The sequence below is a fragment of the Suncus etruscus genome, chromosome 3 (genome assembly GCF_024139225.1).
Source record: "Suncus etruscus isolate mSunEtr1 chromosome 3, mSunEtr1.pri.cur, whole genome shotgun sequence".
In the NCBI taxonomy this organism is placed as follows: Eukaryota; Metazoa; Chordata; class Mammalia; order Eulipotyphla; family Soricidae; genus Suncus; species Suncus etruscus.
Window position 1 is genome coordinate 141,841,371 of NC_064850.1, and position 13,673 is coordinate 141,855,043.

The 13,673-nt window shown below is 38.3% G+C and overlaps 1 protein-coding gene across 1 annotated transcript in view; it reads right to left on the bottom strand.

Moving 5' to 3' along the window:
- Positions 1-13,673, bottom strand: part of LAMA3 (laminin subunit alpha 3) — a 241,196-nt gene that overhangs the window by 148,953 nt on the left and 78,570 nt on the right. Inside the window, exons 10-12 of the mRNA XM_049770908.1 lie at positions 10,516-10,606; positions 8,162-8,293; positions 7,278-7,340 (exon numbers count right to left, since the gene is read on the bottom strand). Of these exons, the coding sequence (XP_049626865.1) occupies positions 7,278-7,340; positions 8,162-8,293; positions 10,516-10,606 (286 nt within the window). The remainder of the gene's footprint in view (positions 1-7,277; positions 7,341-8,161; positions 8,294-10,515; positions 10,607-13,673) is intronic.

Genomic DNA, 13,673 nt, shown 5'->3' on the forward strand with positions numbered 1-13,673 from the left:
GAGGAAAGAGTGAGCCCTTGGACACAGGTATACATGATTGTTTACTCATTTGGGAACTCAGTGTGTCCTTGACACTGTGCCAGATTATCCTGTTCTCCATAAGAGGAGAGCCCCAAAACTTTGCATGGGCCAAAATAAAGCAAACACATTCGAAAGAACTGTGGTCCCTTACTTCTTTGGGCTACCTGACTTTGGGACCCATACTTGAGCTTGACTACAGTGTAGTGGGCAGGATTTAGTGCCTGACTCTGGTGGGCCAGTTTCAAGCTCAATCCTCCTGGCAGTAGAGGGGGTTATCACTTTGTGCTCTCTCTCTAGCCCTAAAAGTCTTGAGCTTTTCTTGTCTGTTAGTGAAGCAACAATATTTCTGTCAATAGCATTAGCATCTAAATCTGTTCATCAAAGGAAGGGCCAGAAAAATCCACTGATTTGCCTACTTTAAAAGCATGGGATCGTGCTCTTAGTAGGGTTTCTTAGAACACATAAAAAGTTACTAAAATTCACTCTGTCCCCATTTTAGAATATTAATACCAAAACTATAAATCTCTTTTTCTAATGCAATAATTAAGAAAGGATATCAGGTCAATGAGCATGACTTTTCAGTCTTTTCATGATCATAAGTCATTGAGACAGTGGCCTAATTTGACCACAGGGTCTTGGATGTATCTTCAGACACATTCATCAATAGAAACCCTGTGGAACCCTGACTGGCATGAGTACTTTTATGATCATGCCCACCCCCACTCAACCCTATCCCTACTAGCTGCCACACAGAACACAATGTAATGGTCTGTAGGCTGAGAACATTGGTTGGAAAGGAAACGGTGAGTCATAAGTTGAAATTAAAGCAAGAGTTGGAATTCAGTGAAAAAAAAAATAGGGCTTTACATTGGCTCAAAATGATTCTGTAATCTAAAAGTACCTAGTATGTACACTTAAAATTGTGTTCTTCCTTGAAACATTGGTGGAGAGAAACTAATAGTTGGTGGTAGATGCACAGCTGGAGAATTATATTCCTGAAACTATGGATAGACCATGATACAGAAATAAAAATAGAGAAGAAAAACTTTCTGGCTATGAGATTTGCTTTCTAACCAGTCTTCTTCTTTCTAGCAAATAGCTCCCAAACAGTAACAAAACCAGAAACCTCAGCAGCCTCACTTCCCCAACCAGCTCATATTCTCTCCATGGGTGTTCTGGAGTCTGCCCTTTCCAGAGTCCCACATCTCCTTCAGGGCCTCATCCTCACGGTCAGGATTATTTTGTGAGATTCCCTATAGGGTGTTGACTCCTTGCCCTTTTCAATGCATTCTTCCTCTTGGTATCATGAGTGGTCTTCCTAAAAAGCCAACCTGTTCACATCACTTTCCAGTTTAAATTCCTCAAATCCCCCAAAGCCCCAAAGTCACTGTCATGTGTGACATGAGGACCCTCTCATCCCAAGATTTCTAGGCTACCAACAGCTTGCACAGTACTTCTCACAAACTAGAAAACAGAATTCTGAACCGGAGTGATAGCACAGCAGTAGAACATTTGCCTTGAATGCAGCCAAGCCTGGAGGGACCCAGGTTCAATCCCCAGCATCCCATATTGTCCCCCCAGCCTGCCAGGAACGATTTCTCAGCACAGAGCCAGGATTAACATGAGCATTGTTAGGTGTTGCCCCAAAACAAAACAAAACAAAACAAAAAACCAGCCAAGTGTCCCTCCTCAAACTGTTTTCCTGTCACTGGTTGGAAGCTTAGTATCTTGCATATACAAGTCTGCTATTTACCCCCTTTCTGGTTACAATGGCCTCTTCGATGAGGAGCAACTCATAATTTGTAACCGACACCTTTGAGATGCTCTGTAACCCACTCCTCTGAGCCTGACAGCTCTATTTGGCACAGTCCTGATTGTCTTTGCTCCCTGACTCAACTTCAAACCTTCTCTCTATACCTTGTCCTATCTTAGTCCCTTCTCTTGGCCTGGAGCAAAATAAAGCATGTCAGAGAGTCCAGCAAGCTCCCAGAACTTCCTCTTGCCAGACATAGCGTCACTCCTGCTATTATCATTGTTCATTATCACTGTTTCCCACAGGATAGAAAGCCCCGAAGGAGCAGGATAGTGCAGCATGTAGCTGCCTTGGTTGTGCCCAGGACATATAGACAACTTCATAAAGGTTTAACAAATGAAGACTATGCTAAATTTATCCACAAGTCTCTTAAGTAAACACTGTTCTTGAATCCTATTTGATCGTCTTCTACACCAAGTCTACAACCTAAGATTCCAGAATTTGCTTGTCTCTAAGCCTGTCTGACAGTTCCTGTGCCAACTGCAACTTCCTCATCCTGTCAGGCAGATGAAAAGCCCAGCCTGGGGAGGAATAGGACAGGACAGCATACTCCCAGATTGTCATCCAGTACTTCCAAGTTCTTATTCTTAGCATGTGTCCCACTTCCAGGGACCTCTCCAAACACACTGCTAATGGTGAGTCTTTCTTATAAAGAGACCAAGGAAACCAATACCTTCAGTGATACTTGGCAGATAACACATGACCATCAGGTCTTTACGAAAAAATGGTTGGCTTTGCTTAATGATCCTAAGATTTCTTTTTATAAATTACTTTATTTAAACATGATGATTACAAGGTGGTTCAGAATACAGTTGGTTTTTATTTCAATTTCAAAGTTGATCATGATTGAGTTTCAGTGATACAATGTACAAAAACCAACCTTCCCCAGTGCTTTTTTTTTTTGGGGGGCCACACCCATTTGATGCTCAGGGGCTACTCCTGGTTAAGCGTTCAGAAATTGCCCCTGGCTTGGGGGGACCATATGGGACGCCGGGGGATCGAACCACAGTCCTTCCTTGGCTAGTGCTTGCAAGGCAGACACTATCCTCTAGGGCCACCTCACCCCCCCAGGGCATATTATGAGCTACTGATGTCCCCAATTTCTCTTCCACCACCCCCAGCCTGCCTCTGTTGCAGACATTTTTATTCTTTCTCTCTTTCTCTTCCTCTTTTTTTCTTTTAGACACTGTGGTTTGCAATACTGAAGAGGTATCATATATATATATAACTATCTCCTTTAAGCACCAATTCCTGTCCAAAATTATATCCAACTACCTTTGACATAGTGGTCCCTTCTCTGCCTAATTATAGATTCCTAACGTGGACTGATCCTCCTTGCTTTCCTCTCTATTGTCTCTGGATATATTATTACCATGCAAGACTTATTTTTCTTTTAGGAACCATGATTTACAAATGTCACTGCTTTAAGCACATGTGGCCACTCCACTACATAAGCTACCAAAGTATCAACATTCCTCCATCATTTTCTCTGGGCATCTTCTTGTCTATTTCCACTTCCTGCTCCAAAACCCTTTAACAGATTATTTTCTACAAAATAGACTCTCAAGGTCTTCTATCATTGATTATTTATTCCCTTACTTGGTTTCTTTATTCTCCTCATATGAATGAGAAATATGCTATTTGTCCTTTTTCTGATTCACTTGACTCATCATGTTACTTTCCAGCTTTTATCCTTCTATTTATTTCCTTGTTTGGAAGCACATTAAGTAGTACTCAGAGCCTACTTCTGGCTCTGCATTCAGAAATTATTCCTGGCAGGCTCAGGGCACAGTATGGGATTCTGGGAGTTGAAACCAGGTTAGCTGCAAACAAGGTTAGTGTCCTACAAGCTATCATATCACATCACTCTTTCCTTGTAGTTAAGTATTATATTACAGTATAGTATAGTACATTGGAATGTGTATATGGTATACATACATGTATTACATTAAAACATGTATGGTGGTAAGGATTAAACATAGGGATTCACTCATTCAAGACAGGTGATCTTCATTGATCTACACCTTTACACCACATTCCCTTTATCCATTCATCTGTTGTTGGGCACAGTTTTCCCCCAGATCTTGGCTATTGTGAAGAGTGATCAATGAACAGTGAAGAAAACACCTACCTTCTCAAATTAATGCTTTTATACTAAAGTTTTATTTTTTAATACTGGGGTAGATACTAAAAAGTAGAATTGCTCAATTTTTAATTGCTTGAGAAAACTTCACACTGTCTTCCATAAAGATGAACCTGATAAAAGTTTCAGCAACAGAGGATAATTCCCTTTTTCCCTCACATCTCTGCCAACATTGTTTGCTTTTGGATTTTTGAAGTGAGTCTTTTTTTGGTGTGCGAAAAATCTCATTATCAGTTTGATACCGAACACCTTTTTTATCCCAAGATTCTATCAGTCTCCTAAAACATCTTTTTAGAGTCATCCAACAATCTAGCTTCTTGCCATTGCTCTTATTCTGAACTAAATATTCTGAGAAATAAAAGTGTTTAAAAGCCTAATGTGTCCTTCCAGAGTACATGTCTGCATATGTTGTCACTTTAGAAGGGAATTCTGGAAGGTATATCTATTATGCTTTGGCTTCTGAAAAACAAACCTAAGGTAGCTGTAAATGATTACTTAGTAAGTCATATTGCTATTCTGGGTCATGAATAGTATAAATCACAGAACAGAATAAAGCATTCTGATCTACAGGAAATAGTTGTATCCTTTACTTCCATTCATCAGTGTTTGGATTTGACCGCAAATTTTCTTCTTACTTAGTAAGTCGTATTGCTATTCTGGGTCATGAATAGTATAAATCATAGAACAGAATAAAGCACTCTGATCTACAGGAAATAGTTGTATCCTTTACTTCCATTCATCTGAGTTTGGATTTGAACCACAAATTTCCTTCCATGGTGATGGTTGATCTTGGCAATTCATTTAAAATCATCCAATAAATACCCTGACTGAGTTTAGAATACCAAACCCAGAAATTCCGATATAATTTCAAGATTTATAAACTATGTTCTGAGAATCAAATCCATACCTATTTTTATAAACAGAGCATAGTTCATTTATATTATATTGTTTCTGGATGATTTCATGCTATATGTATCCATAAAATGGGCTTTGATTACTTTGCCCACAAAGTAGAAAATATTGTTTGACCCTTTGAAGGGCAACTACTAACTAGAAAAGTCTACTAATAGAGAAATTACTCTTTTTTTTTTACATTACCTGAGAAATTTTCCAAGTCTTTCACAGTTGTATTTCAATGACAGTGAATTAGGGTCATTCTCACCACCAGTGTTGACCTCCCTCCACCAGAGTTCCCCACTTGCATTCTATAACTCCACCCTTAGCTTGTGTTTAGCGTGTTATAGTTTGGGTCTCTTGATTCTACTGTCATTGACCTTTGTTTGAGTATCTAGATCTGATGAGAAGTGATTCTTAACATGACTTCTTAACATCAGAATCACCTGGAAAATACATCCACAATACAAACCTAGGCATCATCCCTGAAAATCTAGATTAAGATTTGAGATATACACAGAAATATATTTTATAAAATCAAGAAATTCTAAAGTTTAACTCTGATTTTGTAGAATACATAAAAGCTAATAGACCACAAAGCATCAAAATTTTCAGTTGTGACCAAGAACTGCCATGTATGGCCCCAAGACCAAAATTCCCAGAGATGAGAGGGTATGTGGCATTATTCAGGGCTGTCTTTTTTCTGGTAATTGATAATTTTGTGTTTCTGAAGTTCATTGCCAGAGGTTAGGCCCCACATTGTGTGTTTTAAAAATGCATTAATAGAAGGCTAAATTAAAGTGGATTATATGTGCATTCTAATTCCCAAATAAATCTAGCTGCACTCATTGAAACTCATTTTCCTTGAGGCTGTGTTCTAAGCCTTCCTTAATATTTTGTAACAGATGTCTGAATTTCCCTTCAAGTTCAATTAAAAAATTTTTTCCTGGTCACCACTAGTCTACTGGGGGAGAAAGGAGAATTGAGTAACAAAGAGATGACTGTAAACAGACTGTAAGTGGGAGATCCCAAACATTCTTGTAAAAGAAAATCAGACATGTGTTGTAATCCAGGTTCAGCAGTGGAATTGTGTCCTTAAGGAAGCACTTGCTGGTCCCCACTCTTGCAGGATACCATGGTAAGTTCTATGGCCTTACTGCCCCAACTGTCACATTGCTGAGAAAGCGTTAAGCATCATGACACAGAAATGAAAAGAAAATGGCTTTCAAACTGAGCCTTTTATGCTGGCCCTCAATTCTATGATATCCTTAGTTCTAGTCACCCCAGGATTCCTCTCATAGAATGATTCTGGGATTCTTATCCATATACCAAACTTTCTTCACATACTTGTTTTCTGCTATGATTTTGATTCCTTGGGGGGTTTTTTTGGTGTTTTTTTTTTGGGGGGGGGCACACCTGGTGATGTTCAGGGATTACTCCTGACTATGCGCTCAGAAATTGCTCCTGGCTTAGGGAGACCATATGGGGTGCCAGAGATCTAATTGAAGTCTGTCCTGGGTCAGCCGCATGCAAAGCAAGTGCCCTACCACTGCACTACCACTCCGGCTCCTTGATTCCTATTTTAAAGAGAAATAAAGGACCCATCAGTACAAAATTCTCACTAGTATACACAAGCCACCTTCTCCTCTTTTACAGCATGCTCTGCTCCATAAACGACGTTTTCTTCTTCTTTGCTCCATCCAAAAGCCTTGAAATCACCCCATTCTGTTTTTCTCTCATAAGTCCATCAATATCCCACCAGTCCGGCTGATCTTGCCCGCAGACTGTATGATTTTTCCACTTCCTGTTATCTAAGGGGGGAGTTAGATCTCCCCTCTGTAGCATCCTGATTCTCTGATTCTTCTCCCCTGACAAGGGTTTCCAACACATCTCATTCTCTTTGCAAAATTCTCCACTGTTCCTGGATCTTCCAGAGTAAAAGGTGTGCCTTTGGTATGGCTGAAAAGGGTCTTTGAACTGGCCCCTTAAGATACCTCCTTTTCCTCCTCCTTTTCCCTATTTCTACATTCACACCATGCTCTCTTTTGTTTAGTGCATATACCACCTCCCAAACAAGTTGCTTAAACTTAAATTGCTTTCTTAAGGTCTCTTTTTGGAGAGCCCAAACACTAGTGGCAATTGACAGCCACTAATGATACCAGAACAAGCTAGTGATATATATCTCAGCTCTGTTTAGTGTCCTTAAATCATTGCCACTGGATAAAAAGATGAGCAGAGAATGATGTGGGGTGAGGAGCTCAAATAGGATGCTTCCTCAAAAAGGAAGTCCCCCGAATGCTCAGGTAAGGGGATTTAAACTTGAATACAGCAATGTGCATAGAACACAGGGGACAAATACAAAACATAAATTTTTACTGAAGTGAAACCATTCGAAAGAATACTTGCCTTTTATATCTCCAGCTATTGGATCTTCTGGTTTTGGAGTAGAAATAGATGCAATGGGAATTCCTATGGGGAGAAATAGTTTATTTTTTATCAAAAATATAGAGAGAATATGAAAAAAGAATAAAAAACAAAAATATAGAGAGAAGGACTAAGGAGATAATAAAGTAAACACATATAATTGTACTAACTAGTAAGAAAGCTGTTCTGCCAGAAGAAAAGTAGGATGTAATAGCTGATTTAAAGAAAAGCAATATTTCTGTATGCAAAAATGATCTAGTGAGTGAAACTAAGCTGTTGACTTAAACCACAACAGAGACTAAGCTGTTGTCTTAAACCACAACAGAGGGGTGGGGTAAAGATCTAGGACAACTTGGCAGAGCAAAAGGGGAGTACCTATGGGCCCCCCTTGAGACATTACACACACTATAGCAAGTGACCATCAGAAAGCTCTAACTTTCCTTCTACACTTATGAAGAGAAACCACTGTATATTTGGGCTAGAGTCATAGCACTGTGAATGGGGCAATTGGCTTGCACACCATCAGCCTGAGTCTCATTCCCAGCCTCACTTATGCCTTACATAAGCCTTCTACAACTGTTCCCTGGACACTGAATATGGGTTACTATGAACCTGTACTGAACTCTCAACTTTGACTCTCTGACCTTACAGAAATGACAATGTTTATGGTAGACCTCACCCTCTGGAGAGAAATTATACTCTTTGACATGTTGATATCAACTTTATGTAACAAACACTTTCATGTGAAGAGAATCTTCCTGTTCCCATTTCAGCCTGACAGATATACCCCTATACCCCACATTTCTAGGCACCAGATCAACTGTGTGTGTAGAAGAAAGACTTCCCACTCCATAGTCGGGACTTACTCAAGCATGCAGGGAAATGGTAGTATCCAGCCGCACACTTCTCACAGTTGTCTCCACTGTAATTTGGCTTGCAGTTGCAGCGGCCTGAGCCCTGCTCACAATCCTCTGCATGTTCAGGGTTACAACTACAAGCTAAGAGAAATCTCAGTTTTCCAAGGATGGCTCCTTTGTTGCACTCAATTAGATACATATTACCCCCAAGACACAAAAGTATTTATTCGATAGGACATGTGCACACTGTTCATTGCAGTACTAATCACAATATTTAAGGCATGAAATGAACCTAGGGACCTTAAAAAATGCTTTAATAATTAAAATATTGTATATATACAAGGTGGAATATTATGCAGCTTCAACGAATGATGAAATCATGCAATTTTCTGCAAAGTGGATGAAACTAGAGATTATCATGTTAAGTGAAATAAGCTAGAAGGTCAAAAACCAGATGGCTTCAATTATCTATGGTATCTGGAACAACAGAAGGAGGAAATGCATGGTTTGAAAAAGGCATGAAGAGTGGGGGCATATTTCAGTTTGCCCTTCACTTTACATCATAGAAATGTAAAGGGCATGAAAAAAAGACAGGAAAATAAGAAGAGATAAATGGGAAAAAACAGGGGCACTGGCCAGATACCTTGGGAAATTGGTAACTTAGAGGTATGGTATGGAATAGAATGGTATGGTATGGTATGGTATGGTATGGAATGGAATGGAATGGAATGGTATGGTATGGTATGGTATGGTATGGTATGGTATGGTATGGTATGGTATGGTATGGTATGGTATGGTATGGTATGGAATGGAATGGTATGGTATGGTATGGAATGGTATGGTATGGTATGGTATGGTATGGTATGGTATGGTATGGTATGGTATGGTATGGTATGGTGTGGTATGGTATGGTATGGTATGGTATAGAATGAATGGAATGGAATGGAATGGAATGGAATGGTATGGTATGGAATGGTATGGTATGGTATGGTATGGAATGGTATGGTATGGTATGGTATGGTATGGTATGGTATGGTATGGTATGGAATGGAATGGAATGGAATGGAATGGTATGGTATGGTATGATATGGTATGGTATGGAATGGAATGGAATGGTATGGTATGGAATGGTATGGTATGGAATGGTATGGTATGGAATGGTATGGTATGGAATGGTATGGTATGGTATGGTATGGTATGGTATGGTATGGTATGGAATGGTATGGTATGGTTATAAACATATATATATGATATATGTATAAGTATACATATATAAACTACAAAGCCAGCAATACTGCAAGCATGAAATCCAAACAACAAACAAACTAAAAAATATTTCAGTCAACGAGATAGACTGCGGAATGGAATGGAAATGGGATTTTAGTGGAGGGAAGTTGATGCTGGTAGTGGGATTGGTGCTGGAACCAATTTCCATGTAGGTGGAATATACTGCAGTGATACAGGCACAGGTGTGGGGTGCAGAGACATCAACACCATAGTAAGACTTACACCCATACCTTAAATGAGAAATTCGAGTGAGTTTATTGAAGTTTCTGCAATCAACCTAAATGTCAGTTTTGTGTTTCAAAAGAAACATATTTAAGTTTAGTAATCTCCTAGCTAAGTTGAATCCATGCTCCCTAAAGACTTAGGGAATTGTTTTCCAACTGTGACACAGAGCACATAAAGAACTGTGTAATTTATACAGGGAGGACAAGGTCCATGATATGATCTAGAACTTGTAGGAAAACACCAGGAATACTTTTCTGTCTTACTGATGGTGGTATGAAGTCAACTGAAATGAAGCATATTCTGAATCCTATCAGATTTTGCCACCTAGTCAAAAATTTTATTTATCAGACTCTTTGGCTTCCCCATATCTATAAAGAAGAATCAAAATGTCATGTTTGTTATAACAATTAAATAAAACAATTGTAGAAGATTTGAGTAAATCTATATATAAAGTTCCTAATAAATCAGAACTATTTTAAACATTAAAATCCTCATTAAAACTTTGTGAAATTGCTATGTTGTCTTTATGCCAATTCTGGTGAAATCTGGAGATATAAAAATGTAAAAAACAATAAAAAGATGACTAATTTTTATTTTAAGTCAAGTATATGACAAGTCCAATATTAAGTATTTTCTGAGGTGTTATGATGAAATATCAGTTAATTGTGGGAACTGTGTTATATTTTCATTTCTACAGAAGAAATCTGAGCCTTGTAGAGACTACCCCATTGCAGTCATATAATTAAGGTGTAGAACCAATGATATGAAGTAAGAACAAATGATCTTTCCATCAGAATTTGGCCCGAGGGCCTCCTAAATAGCAAGATCTACCAAGTTTGTATGTAACTTACGAATACAGCCATCGGGGGCATCAACTGGAACTCCAAATGGGCGGTAATAGCCTTTAGCACATTTCTCACAGTTTACACCAGCTGTGTTGTGCTAAAAAAAAATTTTTTTTTAAATTAAATTGAAAACAATGAGAAAGAAAGACACTGGAAATATTCTTATATTTTGATATTCATCAAAGAAATAATCTGTCACACATTCTCAGTCACTAAACATATTAAGCACTAAAAATATTAAGCACTAAGAGTCACTATAGAGATAACTCAGGAGTCATGGGCACCTGACTTGCATGAACACAGACCTGAGTTTGAACTCTGGCAGCACATGCCCCACAAGTACTGCCAGATATGGCCCTGCAATATGGGGGAGTGAAACAGTGAGGCCAGGAATAGAATAGCATGTGCTTTAACATGTGCAAGGCCCATTTTATTGTTGATCCCAATGAATATGGACCTTATGCTCTCCACCCTATACTTTCATTGTTGGTTTGGCCTCCATAACTAGCAACAACGAAATAAAGGTTGATCTTGACCTTGAGTCATCACTATTTACCACAGGACACTAATTTATCTGTGACTCTGTGAGTTTTTCCTGTTATAAGAGGAAAAGAGACCAAAAAAAAAGATGGGGGTGGTGAGGTGGCGCTAGAGGTAAGGAGTCTGCCTTGCAAGTGCTAGCCAAGGAAGGACCGCGGTTCGATCCCCTGGCGTCCCATATGGTTCCCCCATATGTTATCTGAGCACTTAGCCAGGAGTAAACCCTGAGCATCAAATGGGTGTGGCCCGAAAAACCAAAAAAAAAAAATAGAGGAAAAGAGGATTTCCAAAAACTTGGCAAGCTTTTCCCATTTACTACAAAATTTTCCTAATGAAGTACCAGATTTAATTGAGGAAAATCTTAAAAGGATGAATTTTCACACTTTTATTTAGAAGAATTGATGAAATAATAACTGTTACGTTTAACTCAGAGGATGTATCTATTTTTATTGGTTCCAGTTCGAGAAGAAATTACATTATACAGATCCTTTCACTTGTAATTCTAAATGTATCTGTTCTTTAGTCAGGAAACAATTTTCCAAACATTTCTTTTGCGTGAATGGAAAATGTAGGCATGAATCTAATACACAGAGCTCACTTAAAGTACAATACAAGGGTTTTTATTTTTCATTGGTTAATCCTTGTAACTGCCACAAAATTCAATTATCCAACATGAATCATCGGTTTCCATATACCAGAACCCTAGCTCAGTTCTGCCCCTTGTTCTCTGATTTGAAACAACTAAGAGGACAATGTTTTTCAAAAAGACAAAGAAAAAAATAGGAAACTAAAAAAATACACTTTGACCTATAATAGGGTCTGCAGAGAAACACATAGCAGAAAACAAAGACCCTCTCTGTATTCTGTACCATTTTAGATAATTTTTTTTTATTAATGGCAGACTCTTATTTACTGCCCACTACTGGTTTGTGGGCTAAAATCTGAATTCACTTTAAGCTCTGAGGTCTAAAACCACACTGGCTACTTCTCTGACCTAATATTTAAATACAAAAAACATTTGAGCCAAATAAAAAACAGCTGGGGTTCACCTTCTCTTCCACTGAACACCAGCTAATTTCTCAACACTTTTTTTTTTTTTGCCACCATTACTGTATACAGAGGACAACTATAGACAGAAAGTTAGATTGGCTTCCCCAATTCCCCTTCTTTGGAGTAGAAAATTCAGAAAAGTACTATGAAGTATGTCCCCATGTATTTTTTCCTCTTGCACAAACTTTGTCCAGTGAAGCATCAGCTTTCAAATATCTGGTGATGCTTGAGAATCTGGAACATACCCTTAATGCTGCACTTTATTGACAAGTGCCATGGCCGTATTTGGACCAAGCCCTAAAGGAAGCCCTATGCTGGAGGTGGCTCTGACATTTCTGTACTGGAGGTACTGGAGGTGGTGGAGGAAGCAATATCAGTGTAAGGCGACGTTCTTGAGAATTTGTATTAGAAGGACATTTAATACAAGAAAAAAATCTAAGCTGCCGTAGCCTAACTATAGGATGTGTGCTGATGAACTCAGGCAGGTAAGATTAAGAGAGGTAATCTTCTTTGAGCACTACCCAGAGAGATTTACTTTGAATTATTCACCAGAAATTCAGGCCCTGCTCGAAAATTCTTTTTTTCTTTTTCTTTTTCTTTTTCTTTCTTTCTTTCTTTCTTTCTTTCTTTCTTTCTTTCTTTCTTTCTTTCTTTCTTTCTTTCTTTCTTTCTTTCTTTCTTTCTTTCTTTCTTTCTTTCTTTCTTTCTTTCTTTCTTTCTTTCTTTCTTTCTTTCTTTCTTTCTTTTTCTTTCTCTCTCTCTCTTTCTTTCTTTCTTTCTTTCTTTCTTTCTTTCTTTCTTTCTTTCTTTCTTTCTTTCTGTCTTTTCTTTTTCCTTTTTTTTTTTTTTTTTTTGTGGGCCTCAGTGCACAATGTTGTGAAAGGTGATTTTAAAAAGTGTGAATATTGAAATGATCCACCAGCTGGAGCCTGAGTAATTGGAGACTTCTCATCCCCTTCTTTGAAAATGTACCTTTTCTCATTGGTTCAAATTCTGGCATCCCATATGATCCCCCATGCCTGCCAGGAGCGATTTCTGAGCGTGGAGCCAGGAATAACCCCTGAGCACTGCCGGGTTTGACCCAAAAACAACAAAAACAAAACAAACAAAAAAACTAAACAAAAATAAAAACAAAAAACTATTACGTTAATGTAACTAAACATATTCATATTATGTCTATAAAATGTAAAATAACTGGCAAGTCTTAAGAAAAAACTCTAAAAATAAATTATATTTATCACTAACTATTAAAATAAAATTTTATGTGATTAAAAAAATGTACCTTTTCAAATTCTGCTCCAAGAATACAGCCTAGAATGTGTGATATGTTGCTGAAGTTATTGGTCATATACATGACTAACTGACTACAACTGAAACCTCCAGAAAAACTGAGATTTGGGGGATAGAAGGTGCTGCTCCAGAATACTCATATTGCAGCCAAGCAAGATAAAGCCTCATAAATTTCTCATGAAAGCTACTGCCTAAATTAATTGAGAGATAGCCTCTTTCCTTAGTCACTCTCTGCTCCCTATGTATATGACTCAGTTTCTGATGGGATCAGGAACACACCTGGA